The 20,680-nt window shown below is 48.1% G+C and overlaps 2 protein-coding genes across 3 annotated transcripts in view; one reads left to right on the top strand and one right to left on the bottom strand.

Moving 5' to 3' along the window:
• The first annotated feature begins 256 nt into the window (after nt 1–256).
• Nucleotides 257–19,363, top strand: Dnph1 (2'-deoxynucleoside 5'-phosphate N-hydrolase 1). The gene is made up of 5 exons (XM_045156964.1): nt 257–261; nt 17,194–17,732; nt 18,569–18,637; nt 18,778–18,888; nt 19,043–19,363. Exons 1-5 carry the CDS (start codon nt 257–259, stop codon nt 19,189–19,191), a joined length of 873 nt encoding a protein of 290 aa, XP_045012899.1. The 3' UTR covers nt 19,192–19,363.
• Nucleotides 19,364–19,916: 553 nt separating this feature from the next.
• The window catches only part of Cul9 (cullin 9), a 43,832-nt gene continuing 43,068 nt past the window's right edge, over nt 19,917–20,680 (bottom strand). For both annotated transcript variants that reach the window (XM_004649475.2, XM_045156329.1), the window contains exons 40-41: nt 20,349–20,422; nt 19,917–20,271 (exon numbers count right to left, since the gene is read on the bottom strand). In XM_004649475.2, the coding sequence (XP_004649532.2) occupies nt 20,058–20,271; nt 20,349–20,422 (288 nt within the window). In that variant the 3' untranslated portion in view covers nt 19,917–20,057. The remainder of the gene's footprint in view (nt 20,272–20,348; nt 20,423–20,680) is intronic.

Below are 20,680 nucleotides of genomic sequence, written 5' to 3'. Positions count from 1 at the left end.
AAACTCTAGATGCATGCACAACTTTGTGCATCTGGCTTTACATGGCCACTGGGAAATCAAACCCAGGTCATTAGGCTTTGCAGGCAAGTGCCCTAACTACGGAGTGATCACTGCAGCCCCCTTCCATCTTTCATGCCTTCAACAAACACATGGTAAGCATCTGCAGTAACAACAGTGACAGCAGTGGTTACTGCCTTCTGCCAAACACCATGTTAGCTGTATGCACATTAACTCACTTGATCATTAGAACTACCCGATGAAGTAAGAGTACAATTATTACCCCTACTTTATTTTTTATTTTATTTTATTTATTTATTTGAGAGCGACAGACACAGAGAGAAAGACAGATAGAGGGAGAGAGAGAGAATGGGCGCGCCAGGGCTTCCAGCCTCTGCAAACGAACTCCAGACGCGTGCGCCCCCTTGTGCATCTGGCTAACGTGGGACCTGGGGAACCGAGCCTCGAACCGGGGTCCTTAGGCTTCACAGGCAAGCGCTTAACCGCTAAGCCATCTCTTCAGCCCTACCCCTACTTTATAGATGAAGAAACCATGACAAAGAGAGCAGACGTAACTTGCATTACGTTACACAGCTAGCAAGTGGTCGAGCTGGGATTCAACGCCTAACCTTTATGCGGGGACAAAGTAGCCCTGAGTCTGCAAGAGCAGTAAGGGGAGGGGGCTGGAGAGGTGACTCAGCGGTCAAGGGCACTTGTGTGCAAAGCCTGATGATGCCTGGACTCAATTCCCCAGTATTCAGAAAGAGCCAGGTGCACCATATGGAACATGCATCTGGAGTTCATTTGCAGTGACTGGAGGCCTTGGTGCACCTATTTTCTCTCTCTTTTTCTCTCTCTCTCACACACACATTATGTCTGCTTTTCTGCTTGCAAATAAATAAGAATTCTTTCTTAAAAGACTACTTTAAAAAAGACAAAAAAATAAGTAAGACAGGCGTGGTGGTGCACGCCTTTAATTCCAGCACTTGAGAGGCAGAAGTAGGAGGATTGCCATGAGTTCAAGGTCACCATGACAGTACTTAGTGAATTCCAGGTCAGCCTGAGCCAGAGCAAAAACCTACCTTGAAAAAAAAGTCAATAAAATTTTAAAAGAGTTGGGGTTGGAGGGATGGCTTAGTGGTTAAGGTCGTTGCCTTCGAAGCCTAAGGACCGAGGTTCAATTCCCCAGTACCCACACAAGCCAGATGTACAAAGTGGCACATGCTTCTGGAATTTCTTTGCAGTGGCTAGAGGCCCTGGCACCCCTATTCTCTATGTCTGCCTCTCTCTTCTCTCTCTCTCTCTCCTTACAAATAAATAAATATTTTAAAGGATTTTTTTTAAGTTACCAGGCATGGTGGCCCATGCCTTTAATCTCAGCACTCAGGAGGCAGAGGTAAGAGGACCACTATGAGTTTGAGAGTTCCATGTGAGTTCCATGTCAGCCTGGGCTAGAGTGAGACCCTACCTCAAAAATACCAAAAACAAGCCAGGCATGGTGGTGCATGCCTTTAATCCCCACACTTGAGAGGCAGATGTAGGAGGATCACCATGAGTTCGAGGCCACCCTGAGAGTACATAGTGAATTCCAGATCAGCCATCTCTCCAGCCCTGTAATTTTCTTCTGAGGTAGGGTCTTCCTGTAGTCCAGGCTGACCTGGAATTCACTATGTAGTTCCAGGTTGGCCTGGAGCTCAGGGAGACCTTCCTACTTCTGTCTCCCAAGTGCTGGGATTAAAGGTGCGCGCCACCACACCCAGCTCAATTGTAATTTGAAGGATCGATGGGAGTTTGTCAAAAGACAAATAGAGCCAGGGCATATGGTGGGAGAAAAATCAGAAGACAGTATAAAGCTGGGCACTATGAAAACGAGTATGGGATTCCTCATAAAAATGAAAGTTGAGCTGGGGAGGTGACTCAGGAGTTAAAGTGCTAATTTGTAAAGCCTGATGGCTTGGATTTGATTCCCCAGCATCCACGTAAAGCCAAACCCATCAAAGTGTTGGAGACATGTGGCATTCATTTGCAGTGGTAAGAGACCTTGGTGCATGCACGCATGTGCATGTGTATGCACGCACGTGCACACACACACACACACACACACACTCATACCTGAAAATAAATTTCTTTTAAAAAACTGATTATCTGGGCTGGAAATATGGCTAAGCAGTTAAGGCACTTGCCTGCAAAGCCAAAGGACCCAAGTTTGATTTCCCAGGACCCATGTAAGCCAGATACACAAGGTGGTGTATGTGTCTAAAGTTTGTTTGCAGTGGCTGGAGGTCCTGGTGCACCCATTCTCTTTTCCTCTTTCTCTCTCATAAATAAATTTAAATTTAAAAAAAATCTGATGGGTGTGGTGGAGTACGCCTTTAATCCCAACACTCTGGAGGCAGAAGTAGGAGGATCGCCATGAGTTCAAGGCCACTCTGAGAGTGAATTCCAGGTCAGTCTGAGCTAGAGTGAGACCCTACCTCAAAAAAAAAAAAAAATTAAAACACTGATATCTGAGGCTGGAGAGATGGCTCAACCGTGAAGGTATTTGCTGGTAAAGCCTCATGACCCGAGTTTGATTCCCTACTATCTACATAAAGCCAGATACACAGAGTGGCACATGGGTCTGGAGTTCGTTTGCAGTGGCTAGAGGCCCTGCTCGCCCATTCTCTGTGTGTGTGTGTCTCTCACTGCTTAAAAATAAACAAACAATTTTTAAAAATTATTTTTATTTATTTATTTCAGAGAGAGCAAGAGAAGCAAAGAGAGACACAGATAGAGAGAGAATGGGCGTACCAGGGTCTCCAGCTATTGCAAATGAACTCCAGACATGTGTGCCACCTTGTGCATCTGGCTTACGTGAGTCCTGGGAAATTGCACCTGGGTCCTTTGGCTTTGCAGACAAGCACCTTAACTGGTAAGCCCTATCCCCAGCCCCAAATTTTTTTAAATTTTTTTTTGAGGGGGTAGGGTATCACTTCAGCCCAGGCTAAACTGGAACTCACTGTGTAGTCTCAGGGTGGCCTTGAACTCTCAGGTATCCAAATACCTCTGCTTCCCAAGTGCTAGGATTAAAGGCATGTGCCACCACAACTGGCATTTTTTTAATTTTTCCTGAGGTATGATCTCACTCTATCCCAGACTGACCTAGAATTCACTATGTAGTCTCAGCCTCAAACTCACAGCAATCCTCTTAACTCTGTTTAATATATATATTTTTTCTAGATAGGATCTCACTCTAGCCCAAGCTGACCTGGAATTCACTCTGTATTCTCAGCATGGCCTCGAACTCATGGCAATCCTCCTACCTCTGCCTCCCAGGTGCTGGGATTAAAGGTGTACACCACCACACCTGGCCATAAATTTTTTTTTGTTTGTTTTTTCGAGGTAGGGTCTCACTTTAGCCCAGGCTGACCTGAAACTGACCATGTAGTCTCAGGGTGGCCTTGAACTCACGGCGATCCACCTACCTCTGCCTCCCAAGTGTTGGGATTAAAGGCGTGCGCCACCACGTCCGGCTTTCATAAAATATTTTTTAAAATACTTAAAAACTGATAATCAGAGTCTGGAGAGATGGCTCACAGTTAAGGCACTTGCCTGCAAAGCCTAATGACCCAGGTTTGAATCCCCAGTACCCACATAAAGCCATCTGCACAAAGTGACTGGAGACCATGGCACGCCTATTCTCTCTGTCTTTCTTCTCTGTATCTCTCTCTGCTTGCAAATAAATCAATAAAAATATTGCTTAAATGTGGATCCTAGCTACAGATGACTGGGCTTCTGCGTGAGAATGAAAATACTTATTAGCAGAGGCTAGTAAGTTAAAAAGGAGACATAAAGGGAAGAGAAAGGAAGGGAGGAGGGTACTTAATAGGTTGATATTGTATATATGTAAGTACAATGATTGTGATGGGGAGGTAATATGATGGAGAATGGAATTTAAAAGGAGAAAGTGTGTGGGGGGAGGGAATTAACATGGGATTTTTTTATAATCATGGAAAATGCTAATAAAAATTTAAAAATAAATAAATAAAATAAAAATATTGCTTAAAAAGGAGGGGCTAGAGAGATGGTTTAGCAGTTAAAGCATTTGCCTGCAAAGCCAAAGGATCCCAGTTCGACTCTCTAGGACCCACGTGAGCCAGATGTACAAGGGGGCACATGCATGTGGAGTTCCTTTGCAATGGCTGGAGGCCCTTGTGTGTCCATTTTCTCTCTCTCTCTCAAATAAATAAATTAAATAGTTAAAAAAACAACAACACTGGGAGCTGGGGAGATGGCTTAGCGGTAAAGCCACTTTTCTGCAAAGCCAAAGGATCTAGGTTCAATTCTCCAAGACCCACATAAGCCATATGCTCAAGGTGGCACATGCATCTGGAATTTATCTGCACTGGCTGGAGGCCCTGGCATGCCCATTCTCTCTCTCTATATATATATATATCTGTCTGTCTCTCTCTGTCTCAAATAAGTAAATAAATAAATAAATAAGTAAATAAATAAAACCTTGGGGCTGGAGACATGGCTTAGTGGTTAAGGTGTTTGCCTGCAAAGCCTAAGGACTCATGTTTGACTCTTCAGGTCCCACATAAGCCAGACACAGAAGTGCACAAGGTTGCACTTACACACGAGGTGGTGCACATGTGTGGAGTTCAATTGCAGTGGCTGGAGGCCCTGGTGCACCAATCCTCTCCACCCCCTTCTCTCATACTCTCTCATTTTTAAAAAAATTTTAAAAAAAGGTCACTCTTGCGGGTTGTGGTGGTGCACACCTTTAATCCCAGCACTTGGGAGGCAGAGGTAGGAGGATCACTGTGAGTTCAAGGCCACCCTGAGAATGCATACTGAATTCCAGATCAGCCTGGACTACAGTGTGACCCTACCTCAAAAACACACACACACACACACGTATGTATGTATGAAGATGTCATGATGGAAGGCTAACCTAAAAAAACTGGGCTGGGAGCTGGAGGGATGGCTCAGTGGTTAAAGGTGTTGGCTTGCAACACCTAATGGCCCAGGTTCAAATTCTCAGTACGTAATGTCAAAGTATGTAATGCCAAATGCACTTAAGTACTGCACCCTATAGTGCCCACAAAGCCTAATAACCCTAATGTCCCAAGTTTGATTACCCAGAGCCCACGTAAAGCCAGATGCACAAAGTGGCGCATGCTTTTGGAGTTCATTTGCACTGGTTAGAGGACCTGGTGTGCCCATTTCTCTCTCTCTCAATCTCCCTCTCTCCTGGGTGTGGTGATGTACACCTTTAATCTCAGTATTCTGGAGGTTGAGGTATGAGGATTGCTGTGAGTTGGAGGCCAGCCTGGGACTACAAAGTGAATTCCAGGTCAGCCTGGGCTAGAGCAAAACCCTAACTCAAAAAAAAAAAAAAAAAGTTAAAACAACAACAATCATCCATAGGCTGGAGAGATGGTTCAGCAGTTAAGGCACTTGCCTGCGAAGCCTAAGGACCCAGGTTTGATTCCCCAGTACCCACATAAGCCAGATGCACAAAATGGCACATGTGCCTGAAGTTTATTTGCAGTGGCTGGAGGCCCTGGCATACCCATAATCTCCCCCACCCCACCACCCCCTTTCTCTCTCTCTACCTCTCTCTTTCGGTCAAATAAATAAAAATTTCAAAAGTAGGGTTGGAGAGATGACTTAGTTGTTAAGGCATTTGCCTGCAAAGCCAAAGGATCCCGGTTCGACTCTCCAGGACCCACGTAAGCCAGATGCACAAGGGACACGTGTGTCTGGAGTTCATTTACAGTGGCTGGAAGCCTTGGTGTGTCCATTCTCTCTCTCCTCTATCTCCTAAGTAAATAAAATACATTTCAAAAAATAAAAAGTAAGCTGGGCGTGGTGGCGCACGCCTTTAATCCCAGCACTCAGGAGGCAGAGGTAGGAGGATTGCCATGAGTTCAAGGCCACTCTGAGATGACAGAGTTAATTCCAGGTCAGCCTGGACCAGAGTGAGACCCTACCTCGAAAAACCAAAAAAAAAAAATAATAATAAAAATAAAATAAATAAAATAAAAAAAAGTAAAAAATCATCCGTGTTTGTTGGGTAGAGATGTGGAAGATTGGTCCAGGGGATTAGTGGACACTGAACCCAGGATTCTGAATGCTAAGCAGGCACTTGACCTCCTGAAGGACGCCAGCAGCCCATGAGATTCAGAAGTTTTGGGTTTTTTTTTTTTTGGCAATACTAAGAATTGAACCCAGGGTGTCATCCATGCTAGGCAAACATTGATGATTTTTGTTTGTTTGGTTTTGTTTTCCTGCCTAGTTGAGGATGACCTTGAACTTCTGGTCCTCCTGCCTCTACCTCCTAATTGCTGGGATTATAGGCACGCTTCGCCATGTTCAGTTTATGACACGCTGGGGATTGAGCCTCGAGCTCTGTGCACACTAAGAACATTCACCATGCAGACTTCCCGTCTTTCAGCAATGCCTGACTTATGCTGCCCAGTGTGTGCCTATTCTCTCTCTCTCTCTCTCTGACTCTTTCTCTCACTTAAATAAATAAATATATAGAGTGAATTCCAAGTCAGTCTGGGCTAGAGTGAGACCGTGCCTCAAAACCCCCCAACTCAATTAATTAATTAATTGCAATTTTTTTTGGGGGGGGTTGAGGTAGGGTCCACTCTGGCCCAGGCTAACCTGGAATTCACTATGTAGTCTCAGGTTGACCTCGAACTCAAAGCAATCCTCCTACCTCTGCCTCCCGAGTGCTGGGATTAATGCCTGGCTGCAAAAATATTTTTTAAAAAGAAAGACAAATATCCAAGCCAGACATGATGGCACATGATGTAATCTCTGGGCTCGAGATGGCTCAGGGGTCAAAGATGCTTGCTGTGCAACCTTCCAGCCTGGGGTTCCATTCCCCAGTACTCACATAAAGCCAGATTTACAGAGTGACGCGTGCATCTGGAGTTCATTTGCAGCAGTGAGAGACCCTGGTGAGCCCACATTCCTCATGTCCTCTGTCTGTCTTTCTCTCACAAGTAAAAAGATGATATCGGCAGATAGACAACTGATAGATGATAGATAGATAGATAGATTAGATAGATAAATAGGTATTTTTTTACATTTTTATTTTATTTTATTTTTCTGTTTTATTTATTTATTTTTAAATTTTTATTAGCATTTTCCATGATTATAAAAAAATATCCCATGGTAATTCCCTCCCCCCCCGCCACACTTTCCCCTTTGAAATTCCATTCTCCATCATATTACCTCCCCATCTCAATCATTGTACTTACATATATACAATATCAACCTATTAAGTATCCTCCCCCCTTCCTTTCTCTACCCTTTATATTTCCTTTTTAACTTACTGGCCTCTGCTACTAAGTATTTTCCTTCTCATGCAGAAGCCCAATCATCTGTAGCTAGGATCCACATACGAGAGAGAGGTATTTTTTTTTTTATGTGATCTCGGCACTTGGGTGACTAAGGTAAGAAACTGTGAATTGGGGGCTAACCTGGACTACATATCAAGGCCCTGTGTCGACCTCTTCCACTACAAAAAAAGGAAAGGCACACAGACTGTGTGGCTTATAATATTATGAAACAAAGTTGATATGAATCTGATCAAAGTTCCAATTCACAGGGAAAGGAGGACAAAGGAGTGTGTTCGTGGCATCACGGGGACCCAACACAATCGGCAAACTCACTCCAGGGCAAAGAAAGCTGCATGGCAGGGGCGGGGAAGAAAGGAAGAAGGATGGATGGGAGGAAGGGAAGGAAGGGAAGACAGAGACTGACAGAGACTAAGAATGAGGGACCGAGCACGGGGGAAATGTGCCTATTAACATAGAAACCAGGGGCTCTAGGAGATGTCTCAGTGGTTAAAGGTGCTTGCTTGCAAAGCCTACTGGCCCAGGCTTGACTCCCCAGTACCCACACAAAGTGATGTGTATGTCTGCAGTTTGCAATGGCAAGAGGCCCTGGCATGCCCATCTCCCTCTCTCTTGTAAATAGGGAGGGAGGGTGTGCCAGAGACTCCAGCTACTGCAAATGAACTCCAGATGCTTGGGCCCCCTTGTGCATCTGGCTAATGTGGGTCTTGGGGAATGAAACCTGGGTCCTTTGGCTTTGCAGACAAATTCCTTAATCGCTAAGCCATCCCTCCAACCCTAAATATATATATATATTTTTTAAGTAGAAAGTGAGCTGGAGGGATGGCTTAGCAGTTAAGGCACTTGTCTACAAAGCCAAAGGACCCAGGTTTGATTCCCCAGGACCCACATAAAGCCAGATGCATAAGGTGGTGCATCTGGAGTTTGTTTGGTGTGGCTAGAGGTTCTGGTGGGCCCAATCCCCCTCTCTCTCTCTCAAATAACTAAAAAAAAGAAGGCCGGGCGTGGTGGCCCACGCCTTTAATCCCAGCACTCGGGAGGCAGAGGTTGGAGGATCACCGTGAGTTCAAGGCCACCCTGAGACATCATAGTGAATTCCAGGTCAGCCTGGGCTAGACTGAGACCCTACCTCGAAAAAGCAAAAAAAAAAAAAAGGCTGGAGAGATGGCTTAGTGGTTGAGCACTTGCCTGTAAAGCCTAAGGACCTCAGTTCGAGGTTCAATTCCCCAGGACCCACATTAGCCAGATGCACAAGGGGGTTGCATGCATCTGGAGTTCGTTTGCAGTGGCTGGAGGCCCTGGTGCGCCCATTCTCTTTCTCTATCTGCCTCTTTCTCTCTGTCTGTCGCTCTCAAATAAATAAATAAAAATGAACAAAATACAATTCCCTCTCTTTAAAAAAAAAATTAAAGTAGAAAGTGAAGGCTAGAGAGATGGCTCAGCAGTTAAAGGTACTTTCTTGCAAAGCCTGACAGCCTGGGTTTGAATCCCTAATATCCACATAAAGCCAGATGCACAAAGTGGCACATGTATATGGAGTTCATTTACAGTGGCAAAAGATGCTGCCATGCCTGAATTCTCTCTTTCTCTCTCTCTTCCTCTCTTTTTTTCTCTCTCTCTGCTTGAAAATAAATAATTTGTTTTTTAAAGTGAGAGCTGAAGAGATGGCTTAGCAGTTAAGGCGTTTGCCTGCAAAGCCAAAAGGATCCCGATTCATTTCTCCAGGACCCACATAAGCCAGATGCACAAGGGGGTGCATGCATCTGGAGTTTGTTTACAGTGGCTGGAGGCCCTGGTGCACCCATTCTGTCTTTCTGTCTGCTTCTTCCTCTCTCTCTCTCTTTCTCTCTCTCATAAAAATGAATGAATAAATAAAATATTAAAGGAAAAAAAATTTTTTAAAGGAGTAAAATTCACAGGAGCAGAGAATTCAAAAGTGGTCTCCAGAGGCTGGGACATGAGGAAGGCAGCGTTGCTCAATGACCCTAAAGCATTTCTTATGCTGCATGAATATGTTCTAGAAATCCGTTATGTGACATAACATGGTATTGAGTCCTTCAAAATTCGTGAAGAGGGTAGGTCTCACATTGCCTGTCACCATGGAAACAAATGCAAAGGGACACAAGGAAATTCTGCGAGGTGCTGGAGCTGCTATTATCTTAATTGTGAGGGTGAAATCACAGGTGTCTGCATGTGCACCAGCTCACAGAATTACACCCAAATGGGGCTGGAGAGATGGCTTCCTGGTTAAGGTGCTTGCCTGCAAAGCCTAAAAACCCAGGTTCGACTCTGCGGAACCCACGTAAAACTAGATGCACAGTGGGGAATGCATCTGAAGTTTATTTACAGCAGCTGAAGGCCCTGGCATGCCCACTCATTCTCTCCCTCTTCTCTCTACATCCCTCTGCTTGTAAATTAACACAATTTTTTAAAATTATACCCAGCCGGGTGTGGCAGTGCACACATTTAATCCCAGCACTCAGGAGGCAGAGGTAGGCAGATCACTGTGAGTTCGAGGCCACCCTGAGACTACTTAGTGAATTCCAAGTCAGCCTGGGCTAGGGTCAGACCCTACCTTGAAAAAACAAAACAACAACAACAAAAAATTATACCCAGATATTCAGGGCATTGTGTGTAATGATGCCCAGGGACACAAAATACAGCTCTCACCTCAAAGGGAGTAAGAGAGTTTATTTTGGAGTTCAATATGAGGGATCATGGCCTGGTGGACACAGGTTCAGTTTGCCCCAATAACATGTCCCAACACAGAAAACGGCTTCTTTTAGAAGGACGATGTGGTGGTGTACCTCTTTAATCCCAGCCATTCGGGAGGCAGAGATAGGAGGATCCCTGTGAGTTCAAGGCCACTCTGAGACTACATAATGAGTTCCAGCTCAGCCTGGGCTAGAGTAAAACCCTACCTCAAAAAAAAACAAAAAAGAAAAAAGAAAAAAAAAAAAAGAAATGGCTTCTTTTTAGAACAGTGTGTATGTGCATGCATGCACGCGCATGCCCTTGTGGATGTCAAAAGACAACTTCCAGGTCCGTCCTTACCTTCCCACCTTATCTGTGGCCGAGTCTCTCTTTCTCTCTCTGTCTGTCTCTCTCTTTCTCTCTCTCTCTCTCTCTCTCTCTTGAAGCTATCTGTGCTGTTGCTCTTTGCTGCACTCACCACTGAGCTTCTGGGAAGTTCTCCTATTTCTATCTCCTATCTTGCAATCCACGTGCTGGGGTTAAAGAAGCTTCTGGCTTTACTTGGTGTCTGGGGAAACCAGCTTGAGCCCTTTAACAACGGAGCCTTCTCTCCAGCCCTAGAACATTTTTTTTCCTGTTGGTTTCTTGTTTTTTGGGGGGTTTTGTTTTGTTTTGTTTTTTCCAGATAGGCTTCATGTAGCTCAGGCTGATCTTGAACTTGTTATGTCATTGAGGGTGACTTTGAACTCCTGAGTCTCCTGCCTCTGCTGTTCAAGTGCTGGGGTTACAGGAGGATGCCACCACACCTGGCTTCAAAAGTTAGACAGGGGCTGGAGAGATGGCTTAGCGGTTAAGCGCTTGCCTGTGAAGCCTAAGGACCCCGGTTCGAGGCTCGGTTCCCCAGGTCCCACATTAGCCAGATGCACAAGGGGGCGCACGCGTCTGGAGTTCGTTTGCAGAGGCTGGAAGCCCTGGTGCACACATTCTCTCTCTCTCCCTCTATCTGTCTTTCTCTCTGTGCCTGTCGCTCTCAAATAAATAATAAAAAAAACAAGTTAGACAGTTTTAGAGCTGGAGAAGTAGCTTAGTGGGTAAGGTGTTTGGTGTGTGATGCCTACGGACCCGGGTTTGGTCCCCCAGTACCCACGTAAGCCAGATGTACAAGGTGGTGCGTGCGTCTAGTGTTCGTTAGCAGTGGCTAGAGGCCCAGGCTCACCCATGTGTTCTCTCTCTCTCTCTCTCTGCCTCTTTCTCTTTAAAATAAAATAAATATTAATTACTTTTTTGAGCTGGAGAGATTGCTTAGTGGTTAAGATGCTTGTCTGCAAAGCCTAAGGACCCAGGTTCAATTCTCCAGATCCCACGTAAGCCAGATGCACATGGTGGAGCATGTTTCTGGAGTTTGTTTGCAGCGGCTGGGTGTCCTGGTGTGCCCATTCTCTATCTCAGTCTCCCACTGTCTCTAATAAATAAATTTTAAAAATTAGACAGCTTTGGATTTATAGCAATATTGAGAAATCTAGAGCTCACATATTGCCCCACCTCTCTGTGGCACACAGCTTCCCCTACTGTCCACTCTTACCCATGTGACAACGGCTGAACTTACACTGACACATCATAGTGGACAAGGTCCCCAGCCTCCTTGAAGGGTCACTCACAGTGATGCATCACACCACTCTGACAAATTCATCATCACAGAGCAGTTTCACATCTTGGGGGTGAGTCACTCCACACTCAAACCAGGTAAGTAAGGCAAGATAACATCTCTTGCCAATTCCATACACAAAGACACTGAGGCTCAGGGGGTTGGGGTGACCGGAACAAGGCCACAGAGCCGTTTAACAACTGAATCAGGGACCCACTTCTGGCCTACCATCACCCGGCGAGCTACTTTCCTCACCAACTGCCCATCCTGCTCATTCCCTCCTCACATCCCATCAGTTCATTGCACACCCCTCCCACTGAGGCCTCTCTGCCTGGGGGTCTGTCACAGTCAGCTTCACAGTGCTGGGATGAACCCCCAGACCAGACACAAGTAATGGGAGGCACGGCATTTATTGACGCTTACAGATCCAGGGGAAGTTGCATAAGGGTGGAGGAAGCAGGTCCACACAGAGACCACGAGCAAGCACACTCCAGGAACCCCAGGCCCAGCTGAAGCCCTCTGCTTATCTTTAGCTGGAATTCCAGATCCACCCCCACCCCTTAGGGCTGGTCCCTAGGAGCCACCCACAGTGACATCAAGTTACAAGCTTGAATAAAACTCCTGAATCTGGGGCTGGTGAAACGACTTAGCAGTTAAGGCATTTGCCTGCAAAGCCTAAGGACCCCAGTTCAATTCCCCAGGACCCATGTAAACCAGGTGCAAACACGGTGGCTTAAAGGCCCTGGTGCACCCATTCTCTCTATTTGCCTCTCTCTCTCAAATAAATAAACAAGGTTGCCTGGATGTATACATGTGCATACATATGTACCTTACCTATGGAGAGGATGAGGAGGAGAAATAAGGCGTGAAGAGGTTGTCCATCAGGTCCTCCAGCACACGAGGGCCCTTCCTACAGGTGTGCATTGTTAGAATATGGATGTGTAACCCCAGCACTCGGGAGGCAGAGGTAGGGGGATCGCCGTGCGTTCGAGGCCACGCTGAGACTACATAGTGAATTCAGGTCAGCCTGGGCTAGAGTGAGACCCTACCTCGACAAAACCAGCCAACCAAACAAAAAAAATAATATAGATGAGGTCACTTTCAGAGGCCCCCTGCTGTAGGGGTGTGGTGGCTCACGCCTTTAATCCCAGACTCAGGAGGCAGAGGTAGGAGGATCGCCATGAATTCGAGGTCACCCTGAGACTCCATAGTGAATTCCAGGTCATCTCTGAGCTAGAGTGACTCTACCTGGAAAAACCAAAATAAATAAATAATAATAAAGAGCTCCCCTGCTACTCAGGTATCAGGGCCAGGTGGGAAAACAAGAACAGATCCCTGTTGCCAGGAAAACACAAAACCACTTGAGCTTTGACCTCGGGTCATCCTATCTAGGAGCAGCGCAGCAGCAGAACAGCCTGTCCTTCTCAGAGACCCTGAGGACTAGAGACCTTCTCTCTCTCCTGCTCCTCATCACTTCTGTGATTTCTCTCACATTGTCTGGGCTCAGACACAACCCTTCCCCCAGAAACTCATAAAAGGGACCACCAGAGCCTGCCCCTCTCCTCTTCATTCCCCAGCATCCAGACCCAACCATGGGTGGGAATGTCCTGCAACCTCTCTCTCCCCTTTGTATTTGGCATCACTAAAGAAACTGCTTCTATTCCGGGCTTGGTGGTGCACACCTTTAATCCCAGCACTTGGGAGGCATTGGTAGGAGGATCTGCTGGGGTTTAAAGCCAGCCTGGAACTACAGAGTGAGTTCCAGGTCAGCCCGAGCTAAAGTGAGACCCTACCTCAAAAAAAAAAAAAAAAAAAATCAGGACTGGAGAGATGGCTTAGCAGTTAGGTGCTTGCCTGTGAAGCCTAAAGAGCCGGGTTCCGATTCCCCAGGACCCACGTTAGCCAGATGCACAAAGGGGCGCGCACGTCTGGAGTTTGTTAGCAGTGGCTGGAAGCCCAGGTGCGCCCATTCTCTCTCTCTCTCTCTCTGTGTCTCTTTCTCTCTCTGTCACACTCAAATAAATAAATAAAAATGAACAAAAAAATTAAAAACAAATCAAACACAAAAAAAGAAAGGAAGGAAGGAAGGGAAGGAGGAAGAAAGGAAGGGAGGAAGGAAGGGAGAGAGAAAGAAAGAAACTGCTTCTATCCACTCACTATAGAGCTGAATAATTGTAACCATGTGCTGTTAAAAACATCATTTTACCCGGTGCTAAACGTGGTGGGGCATGCCTTTAATCCCAGCACTTCAGCATGGTGGTGCATGCCTTTAATTCCAGCATTCAGAAAGCAGAGGTAGGAGAATCTGAGACTACATAGTGAATTCCAAACTAGCCTGGACTAGAGAACCCTACCTTGAAAATAAAATAAAATAAAAAGCATTTTTTTAGGTTTTCTTATTTTATTTACTTAATTTATTTGTTTTTTTCTCTTTGTTTTTCTTTTCAAATTTTTTTATTAACAAGTTCCATGATTATAAAAAAATATCTCATGTTACCTTCCAGTGAGTTGTTGGCCAGGGAAGTCCCTGATGCCACCAAAACATTATAGGCCATTGCCGAGGCCCTTGGTTTCCCACCAGGAATAGATGGTAAGACCCTATTGCTGAAGACTCCACATACTTGGGCTGCAAGGCCACTGAGAAATCCTGCTAGAACTGAGCTGATAAGCTCCTCCACGTAGACCAGCTGACAGAAAGCTGGAAGAAGCCATTTTGCATGCAGTTCAATGGGAGAAAGAGAAATCGCCAGTGAAGATATTCAACAGTAGACATTGCAAGCTTTATATTTGGCCAGCCAGGCCAAATGAGCCAATGGGTACAATAGTGGCATATCTGTCATGGTGGAAAACAACTGCCCTCTAATTGGACTGCAGGCCCACTCCATGAGAGGGAATACATCCCTGATACTGAAAACTTAAAACAGGGGTAGTCATGAGCCCTAGGGTTGTAACGTCTGTTGCTGTCTGGCTGAATGTATATACTATGCTTATCAAACTGCCCAGTAAGCACTTCTCTTAATGTTCATACCCTTATATTATTGCTACTCTCACTTTGGGTAGAGAATCTTCTTTTCAGATGGCAGTGACCTTGGAACGACTCAGAAGGCATCATGGTGCTGGAAAGAAGTGACTGGAGTGCTCAGCACTGCGATAACTCTATCACACCTTCCAAGGCTCAGGGCCTAATGTGGAAGAGGTGGTGGAAAGAATGTAAGAGCCAAAGGAAGGGTAGGACTCCTTACAGCGTGCTCTCCCCCAAGACACAAAATGGCCTGGATATCCATGGCCTCACAGTGCCTGACACTACCTACACAAAACCATCATAATAGGAGGAAAAGACCATGACATCAAAACAAAAGAGAGACTGAGATGGGGAGGAGATATGGAGAGTGGAGTTTCAAAGGGGAAAGTGGGGGGAGGGAGGGCATTACCATGGGATTTTTTTCAAGTTTTTATTAACAATTTCCATGATTATAAAAAATATGTAAAAAAATGGTAATGCCCTCCCCCCCACTTTCCCCTTTGAAACTCCTTTCTCCCCCTCTCAATCAGTCTCTCTTTTATTTTGATGTCATGATCTTTTCCTCCTTTTATGATGGTCTTGTGTAGGTAGTGTCAGGCACTGTGAGGCCATGGATATCCAGGCCATTTTGTGTCTGGAAGAGCACATTGTAAGGAGTCCTACCCTTCCTTTGGCTCTTACATTCTTTCCGCCACCTCTTCTGCAATGGATCCTGAGCCTTGGAAGGTGTGATAGAGATATTGCAGTATTGAGCACTCCTGTCACTTCTTCAAAAGCATCTTTTTGAAAGTATTTCTTTGAGAGAGAGAGAGAAACACAGAGAGTGAATATGGGTGTGCCAGGGCCTCTTGCCACTGCAAACAACCTCCAGATGCATGTGCCTCTTTGTGCATCTTTACATAGGTCCTGGTGATTCAAACCTGGGCCATCAGGCTTTGCAAGCAAGTGCTTTTAACCACTGAGCCATCGCTTCAGCTCAAAAGCAACTTTTCATTTAATCCACTCATTCACTCAACAAATAATGTAACAAATATTTTCTATGTGCCAGACAATTATAGAAACCAGGATGCAGTGACCAGCAAAAGTAACAATTCCAGCCTTCCAGGGGAATTACATTCCACTGTGCATTACAAGTGATACAACAAAATTAAGAAGTTACATAGTGGGCTGGAGATGGTTTAATGGTTAAGGTACTTGCCTGCACAGCCTAAGAACTCAGGTTTGATTCTCGAGGGTCCAGGTAAGTCAGATGCACAAGATGGCACACGCGTCTGGAGTTCATTTGCAGTGGCTGGAGGCCCTGGGGTGCCCATTATCTCTATCTGCCTCTCTCTCTCCAATAAATACATAAATTAAAAAAAAAAAAAACTTAAATAGTACATGAGAAGGGAGCAGCAGGGGAATGTGAAAGGAGTACCAGGGGTGAAAACCCGCCATGTTGAATGGGGTAGTCTGGGAAAGAGAATGAGGAGTGGGCCAAGGTCACCTGGCCCAACAGGGGTCTGGACAGAGGAAGCACCATACAGGCTCTGAGGCAAGGGCATGGTGCCATGCTACAGGAATGGCCAGGAAGGCTGGAGAAAAGTGAAAGACTCACTTTTGGTTAGAGAAGCTTTTCTTTTCAGATGTCAGTGACCACTGGGGGGGGGGGGGTGCCTCAAAAGTCACCCTAAGCAGGGTGTGGTGCACACCTTTCATGCCGGCACTTGGGAGGCAGAAGTAGGAGGATTTCCATGAGTTCGGGGGCCTGGGCTAGAGTAGGGCATTACTTTGAAAAAACCAAGGGTTGGGGATATATATATATATATATATATATATATATATATATAATGTGGAGAGAGAGAGAGAGCGGGTTTGAGAGTTGAAAATGGGGTGGTGGCGGGTAGGAATTATTGTGGGTTATTACCTGTACTCATGGAAGCCTTCAAAAAGTTTTCTAGCGCCTGGAGAGATGGCTCAGCAGTTAAGGGCACTTGCCTGCAAAGCCTAAGGACCCAGATTCAATTCTCCCAGTACCCACATAAGCCAACTGCACAAGGTTGCGCATGTCTCTGGAGTTAAGTTTGTAGTGCCCGGAGACCCTAGGGCGACCATTTTTTAAAAAAATTTTTAGCCGGGCATGCGGGCCCATGCCTTTAATCTCAGCACTCAGGAGGCAGAGGCAGGAGGATTACTATGAGTTCGAGGCCACCCAGAGACGCTACATGGCGAATTCCAGGTCAGCTTAGGCTAAAGCAAGACCTTATCTCGAAAAAACCCAAAAATAAATAAATTAATTAATTAAATAAGGTTTGGTTTTGTTTCCAAAAAGGAAAGAAAAGTGAGAGTAAGAGCTTGAATTAGCCAGAGAGTGACCACACGTGCGGGCCCTTGGGGGCCATCTGGGGAAGTGGTTTTACCCCAAATAGGAGAGAAAGAGAGAGAGAAAGAAAGTGAAGTCGGCGAAGGGTTTTCCCATCGCCCTACTGGGTGCCCAGTCCGGCTGGAGAGACACTGACTAGCGGGCTGCGGGAAGGAAGGGACGCGGAGGACGGAGGGCGGGTCCTGCCGAGGGCGCAGCGCCAGGCCGGTGCAGGACTCGAGCCCGGGGCGGTACTGGGGAGAACGCAACCGGGCTGCGCGCGGAGCTCGCGAGGTCGGCGCGGCCCGAGCAGCGGGGAGCCGGAGCGAGCCGTCTTCCCCGCCTCCGCCTTCCGGTGGGCGGTCCGGGAGGGGGCGGGGGTCGCGGCTCGGCGCTTCCTTCCTCCGCGTCGGCCGCCGGGCCGCGGGTGGGGCGGGCGCCCCCTGGCGCTGGGCGGCGGGCGAGCGGGGCGCGCGGCGGCGGCGATGGCGGCGGCGGCCGGGGAGCGCGGGGAGCGCGGGGAGCGCGCGGAGCCCCGGCGCGCCCTGTACTTCTGCGGGAGCATCCGCGGCGGCCGCGAGGACCGGGCGCTGTACGCGCGCATCGTGTCGCGGCTGCGGCGCTTCGGGGCGGTGCTCACCGAGCACGTGGCCGCCGCCGACGTGGACGCGCGCGGTGAGGCCGCGGGGCGGGGCTGGGGACCCTCCCCCTCCACCCCCTCTCCCCCGGCCTCTTCCCGCCGGCTCCGTGTCCAGAAGGTACCTGGCCGGGGCGCCGGCCAAGTCTGTCCCAGTTCCCCGAGCGCTGTACTGTATGTACACCTTCCCCTCATCCCACCCCACTTTTCCCGTTCGTGGGGAAGAGACTAAAGGTGGATTGGGTTGCTTCCCCGCCCCCCCCCCCCCCCCCCCCCCCCCCGGGCTCAGGTCCTGTCTCGCCTGTATTTCATACGCCCATCAATAATAATAATAATAATAATAATAAATTGGGATGGCTCCAGTGGTTAAAGGTGCTTGCTTGCAAAACCTAATGGCCTGGGTCCGATTTCCCAGTACCCACGTAATGCCAGATGCACAAAGTGGCAGATGCATCTGGAGTTCGTTTGCAGTTGCAGGAGGCCCTGGCGTGTTTGTTCCCCACCCCATCTTCCTTTGCAAGTAAAATATTGTTAAACTGGGCATGGTGGCTCAGCACTCAGGAGGCTGACCTGGAATTCACTCTGTAGTCTTGGGGTGACCTTGAATTCTTAGCAATCCTCCTACCTCAGTTTCCTGAATGCTGGGATCCAGTGATCACTCCTCCTCACGTTCTCATCCAGCCCCAGTCACACATTGCCACCTTGCACAGTATTGAATAGCGTGTGGCTGTTTCATTCCTTTCCCCTTTTGAGGTGGGGTCTAACTCAAGTCTCCTTCCCTGAGCAGGACGGGTAGGAGGGGCAGCAACGGCAGGGTGACTGGGTACTGAAGGAGGGCAGGGAACATCCTTAGCCATCATTCCCTGTCCCACAGGGGAAGAAGCAGCTGGAGGTGACAGACTCATCCATGAGCGGGACTTGGCCTGGCTGCAGCAGGCAGATGGTAAGCAGCCCTCTGCCCTACCTGCAGGCCCCTGTGGATATTCTTGGGACATCTCTGGCCTCCCCTCCCACCGTTGCCACACTGGCATCCCTTCTTTATAAGGCCGGGGTACTAAGGCTTATTCTCTTCTTTCTTGCCAGTGGTTGTGGCCGAAGTGACACAGCCGTCCTTGGGTGTTGGTTATGAGCTGGGCAGGGCCATGGCCCTCAATAAGCAAATCCTATGTCTGTTCCGCCCCCGGTCTGGCCGCGGTGAGTGAACATCCCCTTCCTCCTTGGCTTTCTGGGGGCCCCACATTGCTCAGCTGCTCCCTTAGTGGCTCTGAGCATAGCCCTGTCCCCACTGGGGTGGGACAGGGAGCGGGTGGGGGGCATGGAAGGAGGCAACTTCACCCCCCCTTCCCAGTGCTTTCGGCCATGATCCGGGGAGCAGCAGATGGCTCACGGTTCCAGGTGTGGGACTACGAAGAGGAGCAGTTGGAGGCCATGTTGGATCAGTACTTCGAGGCTGACTCTCCTGAGCGAGTGGCTGCCTCCAGGAACCCAACTGCATGAGTCAACCTCACTTTACTAAATCTGAGCCCCGTGCTGTATCTGAACCATTCCTGCCTCAGCCTGAGTAGCACATTAAAATACATGTCTAACTTAGGGGCTGGAGAGATGGCTTAGCGGTTAAGGCGCATGCCTGTGAAGCCTAAGAGCCCGGTTCAATTCTCCAGGTCCCACGTTAGCCACATGCAAAAGGGGGCGCATGCATCTGGAGTTCGTTTGCAGTGGCTGGAGGCCCTGGCAAGCCCATTCTCTCTCTCCTGTCTCTAATAAATAAATAAAAATAAAATCTTAAAAAAAATTTTGAACTTAGCTGTTGGGGTGGGGACATAGGACAGGTCCTCTGTAACATCTCTTTCCTATCTTACTTCACTGTAGGGTGTAGAAGCCCTTTAAATGTATGTAGGCTGCCAAGAAGCCATCACCTTCTCTTGTCCCTCAGGCTGCTGGGGAACACTTAAGAGTGTGGAGGGAGGCTGGGTGTGGGGGCAGGCCATGCCTCTCATCTTTGGAACTGGGCTGGTCTGCACCTGGCCCTTGACCACAGGGTCCTGAACTTCCCTTCATCAGCTTAGGTCAGATGGGTCTGTCTTTGGACCGTCTCTAGGATAGAACACTCTGGAGTCTGAAGAAAACAGTAAGAAATGCATGAGGTTGGCTGCTGGGAGGCACCGGGGAACTGAAGCTGGCTGGTCCCTGGACAGCTGTCCATCTGATTGCAGAGACGTGTGTGGAAAAAAAAGGAAGTTTATTCAGTAAACAAGGTGCTGAAGAGTGGGTATCTGCTCTCCCATGACGGTGGGTGGTGAACCGCCCCCACCCTGCGGCCCCATGATTGTGGGGCCGCCCCAGGTGCTTCCTGCCTCTCCCCCTCAGTCATAGGACTCATCATCATCATCCTCATCCCCGAAGAAGAAAGTCTCTCGGTCTAGGTTCTCGGATTCCTCATCGTAGGAGAAGGTGTCATTGTCCAGCTCCTCGTCAAACTCCTGCTGCCATGCGGGTGCATCCTCCTCGTCTTCCTCCTCCTCCTCCTCCTCCTCCTCTTCTTCCTCCTCTGCTTCCAGCCCTGAGGAGCCCTGGATCCTACAGAGAGCCACCACTCAGCCCTGAGAAGCCGGACGCCCTCGTCGCCGCTCCCAGGCTCAGCTCACCCTACTCACTGATTGCTGGGCATGTTCGATGCTTTGGCCTCTTGAGCCTCTACTGATGGACTCTGGAGACCAACCCGGAAGTCCTGGCAAGGAGACGGGAGCACTTGGGGAGCAGAAGAGTCGAGGACATGGAGCCCCTGTGCCTAGCATTCCTTCAGCTGATGCTTGCTGAGGCCGGGCTCTTTTAGGGCGTGCTCCCTGCCCTTGCAGTCTCACCCCTTGGGTGTCTCCAGGGGTGAGGACAGCAGTGGGTACCCATCCTGTACTGACGGCACTAAGTGCGGATCTTTTAGTCCGCAAGCAGCCTCAAGACAGGGCTCACAGTGTGGGCTCAACATCTG

The sequence above is a fragment of the Jaculus jaculus genome, chromosome 8, assembly GCF_020740685.1.
Source record: "Jaculus jaculus isolate mJacJac1 chromosome 8, mJacJac1.mat.Y.cur, whole genome shotgun sequence".
Taxonomy (NCBI): Eukaryota; Metazoa; Chordata; class Mammalia; order Rodentia; family Dipodidae; genus Jaculus; species Jaculus jaculus.
Note: the sequence above shows the minus strand (reverse complement) of the source record. Positions and strands in the feature narration are given on the sequence as shown.